At 45.0% G+C, this 6247-nt stretch overlaps 1 protein-coding gene across 1 annotated transcript in view; it reads right to left on the bottom strand.

The window, feature by feature from the left end:
* The window catches only part of CWF19L1 (CWF19-like 1, cell cycle control (S. pombe)), a gene marked incomplete at its 5' end in the record, with an annotated part of 14040 nt that extends 7797 nt beyond the window's left edge, over positions 1-6243 (bottom strand). Inside the window, 5 exons of the mRNA XM_010281716.1 lie at positions 151-269; positions 2207-2421; positions 3210-3311; positions 5534-5612; positions 6217-6243. Coding sequence (XP_010280018.1) covers positions 151-269; positions 2207-2421; positions 3210-3311; positions 5534-5612; positions 6217-6243 — 542 coding nt within the window. The remainder of the gene's footprint in view (positions 1-150; positions 270-2206; positions 2422-3209; positions 3312-5533; positions 5613-6216) is intronic.
* Between the last annotated feature and the right edge of the window lie 4 nt (positions 6244-6247).

The raw sequence follows: 6247 nt of genomic DNA, 5'->3' as shown, positions 1-6247 counted from the left end.
CAGGAATTCTGGTAGTAAGATGCATCTGAGAAACAATTTTGACCCTGTGTCAGGGCTGGATGACTTATTATTTTAAAGTTGTCCTCCTGTGTTCTTTAAAAATGGAACTCTTCTTAGAAAACAAATGAGATTTCACATGGTCTTACAAACCTGTAAGGAAGTCTTTCATAATAGGCCTTCTCCAGGGCAGCGAAGTGGTACCTTGGTTTGAGAGTTGCAGCTAGATCAGATACTAACTTGGAGCCACATTTCTTGGTATCTACTTCTCCCTATAAAATACAAATCATGTTGCAGTAAAAAGACACAGTTTTATACAGAACTGCATGCTGGAAATGTAGAGACTGACTATAGTGGTCGCCATTCCCTAGAAGGGGGGGGGGGGGGGGGGAAGTCAAAAGGGCTTGATCTGTCATTGCCAACCAGAGCCTACTCATTTATTCCATTCTGTGTACTCAGGGTTTGCATCCACTCATTTCATCAATCCAAGTTTGTCATATTTTCCTTCTCCTGGTCTTGTGAAGCCAGGGCAGGACAGACTGAGTTTGGCAAACACCAACAGATGTCTAAAAGATTAAGACAAGTTTTGACCACATACCCAGAATGACAAAGCTTTAATGCATAAGTCAAGCGAATAGGAAAGCTTTGAGGTTTCCTTAGGAAGCATAATTTTATCCCACTCTCATCCCTGAGAAATCAGAGCAAAACAAAACACAACCAAAGAGTAGACTTCAAACAATTTCTGTGGGTGAAGGCTCTTCTTGTGCTGTCTTTTCCCCGTTAGCCTTAGACTGAGAAGTGAAGTAGGAAAGGAAAAGGGCAAGGGAAGAGAGAAGTTCAGAAACAGACTATGTCTGTTACCTGTAACTTGTTATCTTTGGTAAAAGCACGGGATAACGAGACTCTGACCTTGCAGGCATCTGTCACAGCCTTTCACTCCAGCATCTCGACAGGCACTAACCCACCCTCAAGAAAGCAGTTTTCCTCTCTGCTTCTTCCTGCTGCCCTTGCAGCAGGCATGGCAGTGGGCTGGCTGCGTCCAGCCTCACTGAAAATGGACAGAGCTACGAAGCATCTCAGGAAAAGGAAACCCACAGAATTCTCTAGGGAGTCAATCCTCATTCATGCAATTTAGCTCCTCACACTTTTGCTGAAAGGGAAACCTTCAGGTGACAAAGAGCAGGAGAACTAATTGTTCATTCCTCAAACTTCCTGCTTTATTTGAGTGATGGGATTTCAGGGTCTCAGTGCACAAGGAAATCTCCAAGACTTATGACTGAAATCCTCAAGTGATAAAGTGCACACTCCAACAAGATGCATATTTGAATATAATCACTATTAATATACACCCCTGTTAATTCAAGTGAGTACATTCTCAGAAAATTCATGCCGAGGGAAGCCAAGTGTGGAATGATAGACTGAACTACTACAGAGAATCCCCACGGAAATTTCGAGACCCGCATCTTCTTTTTAAGCCATAACATCCCTACAACTTGTTTCTCTCCAACTCCCTAGGCTAGTGGGCTTGTTTTTTCGTGGGGGGGGAAGATGAGGGGAGGTTCTTTATGCTTTTAGACTGAGGATCGTATCTCTTTTTGGATGCTGGAAGGTACTGAGAGGAAGCAAAAAGTGTACTTTTGCCATGGTATGCAGCCTTGGTCTCCAGGAAGGTTTCAGATCACCTGAACTTACGACTGGAAAGTCACTGCTGCTGAGGAACATTAACAACAGAAAACTGGACACAAATGAAACAACTTAAAAATCCAGACAGAGGAAGAACCATACCATTTAGTACAGCTGACTGATAGTTACCAAAATGCTTAAAAGAGGTTTGAAGGGGGGAGAAAGAATGACTTAATGTCAAGTCACATTGAAGATGCTTAAAGCATAGCATTCCATATCAGAGACTAGCAGCATCATTCCACAGCAACTGCAACCAACTGAATTCAGGGCCATATTTGTGATGAGAAGAAAGCCATTGACTGATTTTTCAGGCAGGGACAGATAAAACACGCTGAAATTTCACAAATCCCCCTCCCCATTGGTCCTTCTTCTTGGAAGAACCAGAACATCCACTGTCTGTTTTTTACTCTTGGATTTCTCAAGCACTCTGAGATGGATCAATAGCCCAAATTGCCACAGCAAGCAGAAGGACAATCCTTTGTTAAATCCATCTGGAAACCATTCCACCAGAAAACAGAACACTTACCGCACTGTTGGCAAAAGTCACCACATCTCTGGGCCAGGGGGATGTCAGCAATATATCCACACCTTTGAAGTTTGGGGTTGATAACAAAGATGTTTTTAATTCTGCCACATCCTTGGCGCTAAAACTGTAGGCAGGAGCTGGCTCATCCTGGGACTCAGTACCACTCAGGTATGCAATCTGCAGTCCAGAAGTACCACTGTAAAGACCTCGACGGCCTGCATTAGTACACAGGCACGCACTTGAGATGTAGACACTGCAAGTAATCTCTTAGTTGCATCACAGACAGAGAATCAAATTCATTAGTCCTGCATTACTTCTGCTGAAATGGTCCTTACTGACAGCTCATTTTCTGTGCCCATTATCTGTGGTAAGGACAGGTTTTAGTGCAATGGCTTGAACTCTGCCTACAGTGAAAGAGCTGTTCAGACAATCTCCAGTCTTCTCTCCTCACTGCCATCGTGCTTCCCAAAAATCAATCCATATCAAAAGTTCAGTATGAAGGCTGAGTAAAAAAAGCCAACTGCAAGTGCCTTTACTTGTTAAGTTTTTTGTCAGGTGGCATTCGACAAAGAAACTAATTTTTCCTTTTAACTTTGCTACAGCTTCATTACCTTTAAAGATGACACTTCTTACCTCTCCTACTCCAGCACAGCTCAGAGCATAGCAAAATCATAGTTCAAGTAGGAAACCTTCCCCATACAAAGATGGGTGCATTATGGGAATACGATATTCTCAAAGAACAGGCTCTTTCAACCACTCTTCCTTTTGGTTAGCAAGTTCAGTCTTAGAAAACAACAAAAAAAGCAGAGTTCTCTTTCACATTTTACAATAGCAAATTGTATCAGCCTTTCAACATAGAGTTCAACTCCAGACTGAACCCCAGAATAAGAAATGTCACTTTAAAATTTCCAGAAAAAGGAAAGGCTTTGAAGCGGGAAGATCAGAAAACGTTCAGGAAAGCACCACCGGGCAAATGCACATCCCTTATCACAAACCACCTTACCTAAATAAGTGATATTCTCAGCTAATTCGCTGCCACTGATGTCTGGAAAATAGCTCACGGTCTCTTGGTCATTAGCGCCAAGCACGTAGGTTGGAATTGGAGCTGAGGAAGGAAGCCACATGCACTCAGTCTGTTTTAATTGAAGTACATTAGCACAAGTTCAGTCCACATTTACTAGCAATCGCAGCAAGTCCCATCCATTCCTAGAGACCCCAACACCACTCCTTTGCAGTGTGCCAATGAGCAATAAGCACAGAACAGGAAACCTTCCTTCAAAATAAGTCCCCCAAGCCTGCTGTTTCCAGAAATGCATAATAGCACCACCAGAGAACAACCTCTGCTTTAACTACAACTCACTCCACTGCCTACATAAGAAGATCAGCTCCAAAATGATCCAGAGGCCTAAAAACATGGGTCTTCTGTAGGGCAATGCTAAGTAAATATAAGAGCACAGGGACACCTGGTGATTCAGTTTAAGCTGATCTAACTTCACATGGCTATCAAAAACACTGCAAACTACTAATGATTAAGAGGAAAAGCTAAAGTTCATCAGCTCTTTGATTCACTTGGTTGAAGAACTTGCTGCATGACTTCATCTAGAACTAGTGAATATAATAAAAAAAGCAATGGTAAATACCAGTTTTAATTTCTTTATGGCTAGGTAATCAATAAAAATAGATTTCTCCAAACAGCATAGGTGAAATCTTTTCAAGTTATTAAAAGTTAGAAAAAGCAATGACATGTCAGAGACACCTCCTGTATACTTCCTGGCAGACCAGCACAGCAGTAACCTCATCAACGATTCCCATGGTCAGCAGATCCTAAGTTTTTCACTAAATAAAAAACAGCAGTAGTTTCCTATTTAAGAAGGGATAGGAGCAGCAATACAGCAGCTTTTGTTAGACTGTTGCTTGAAGTTCCAGCTCCTGTAGTCAGAAGATACAGGAGATTGCTTTCAATTGCAGAGCAGAGTTTGAAAACCTTATGAATGGCTTAAAACCAAAATTAAGTGACACGAATCTGTTTGAATCTATGTGTGTATAGGTGAAGTTATAAGCTACAAATTTTTTATCTGTTCAAAGGGTAAACACAATTCAAGTGAGGATGAGCAAAAAATGCATGGATCCAGGGAAGTCTTTGCTGTTAACACCCACTCACTCTTCTCCCTGCGTGCACAGCAGAGCTTCCTTGGGGAGCGAAGTTTAAACCAGTAGCAATTCTCCTTATATTCTCACAGCAACAGGAACACAAGGCAGCATGCCTTGCCATGGTAAGTCCTCAGCCACAAGCAAGCAAACGGGACAGTCCTTGTCCAGATGGCTCACACAGATACACAAACAAGCAGGGGATAACCGGGGAGTGACGCAGCAGCACAGAGCAACTGGCAAGCAAGAGTCCCAGCTCCTTTCTGGCTTGCCTTACAGCAAGGGTGAGAACAGCACTGAAGAGGAAAGAGGAACACTACAAATGCTCGTGAGGTAGCATCTCCATAGGACTTTTCATATCCATGTCTGGGAAGATGTCTTCAGCACAAGGGCTGCAGTGACTGAGGAGGAATGGGCAAACCCTGCTCCTTTGGAAAGCCTTCTGATCTTCATGGCTGAAGAACAGAGACTCAGCCCGCTAGCACCTCTCTTTCCCCTTTTTCCTTGGGCCTGAATGCAGGGAGGGGAAGAACAGCACTGCTGCACACCGCAGAGAGGTCTGTGGTGGAAGGGTGAAGGTGGGTGTGAACAGGGAATGACCAGGATTTTCTGTGAGGGAAGCACCAAGAGTGGCCGCAGAAGGGCTACACACTGGCAGGTGTGCTGGGATCCCATGGCCTGCTGACTGAAGCACCGTAAACATCTATGTACAGCTTCTCAGGCTACCCAGGTTGAGAAAATAAGGACTGCCCCAAATGGCAGCCTGCAGGCTGAAACTGTAAGGAGGTGAAGTAGGAACAGAATTGGAACCATAACACAGCTTGGCAAGGAGACAGGAGACTCTGACACCAATTAGCAGCATCCTGTGTCTCTCCTATGACTGCAAACAGCATTGGCCATATGACCCAGCCACAGGCCTTGATGCCCAAATTGTGGGCAGGCCACTTGGACACATGCATCGTCATGCTCCCGAGTCCAAAGAGCATGACAGAAATGAGTTTTGTTTTAAAACAAACCCATCTTTCCCTCGTGTGAGTTCTCCTACTTGAGTTTAACTGCTTTACCATTACACCATTGTAACTGTGACTTCTGAATTCAAAAGCACGCTGCAATGAGACAGTGAAGTGGTTTGCAAAATAGTGCAATCACCAGCATCCAGAGTGGCAACGCCTTCCTTACCTTTCTTGGCCCCTGTGCGATACTCTGCCCATTCTGTCTCTGAAGTAGAGCCAAAAAAATTCCCAACGCACAAAAGCATCTAAAAACATCAGATAAAGTGAGAGCTGCCATTTGATCAAAGACACAACACACACAACATTTTTGCTGATATGCTGTATTGTCACAATGCTGTGACATCCGACACTTCAACAGTATTTTGTTTGGTATGGTAAAGAGGCTCCTTTGTTTTTATCTGTGTCTAGTATTAAACGCGTAACATTAACAGGCTTAAATGTGACAGAGAGTTAGTCTCCTGCACTCTGCCCACAGCTTACAGCTTCTCCCAACAGTGGGGTGCTAGACAAGGAGGGCTGATGGGGTGCAAATCTCTTCCACCGGCCCCTTCATACACAAAGCAGAAAGACGAGGGTCATGGCCACGGCCACGGCCACGGCCCCGGCGGGACGCGCGCAGGTCTGGACAGCACCCCCAGCACATCCCCTCCACGCGAAACACACCCAGGAACTTCTCCCGTGTCGCCCTTGGCAGGCTCCTGACCTGAGCCATCCCAAGGCCCCTGCACACCCACAGGACAGGTGCAGAAGCCCCACGCGGAACAGCCCCACTCACCCTCACCCGGTGCCCCGTAGGGAGCGGAGCGGGGCACCCCGCGCCCAGCCCCCGCCAGCTCCCCAGAGCCTTACGTCGAAGCGTCCGCTCTTGCTCTGGATGGCT

This window comes from Phaethon lepturus, unplaced genomic scaffold, assembly GCF_000687285.1.
Source record: "Phaethon lepturus isolate BGI_N335 unplaced genomic scaffold, ASM68728v1 scaffold50770, whole genome shotgun sequence".
Classification (NCBI taxonomy): Eukaryota; Metazoa; Chordata; class Aves; order Phaethontiformes; family Phaethontidae; genus Phaethon; species Phaethon lepturus.
The sequence above is the reverse complement of the archived record's forward strand: the minus strand, read 5'-3'. Positions and strand labels throughout refer to the sequence as shown.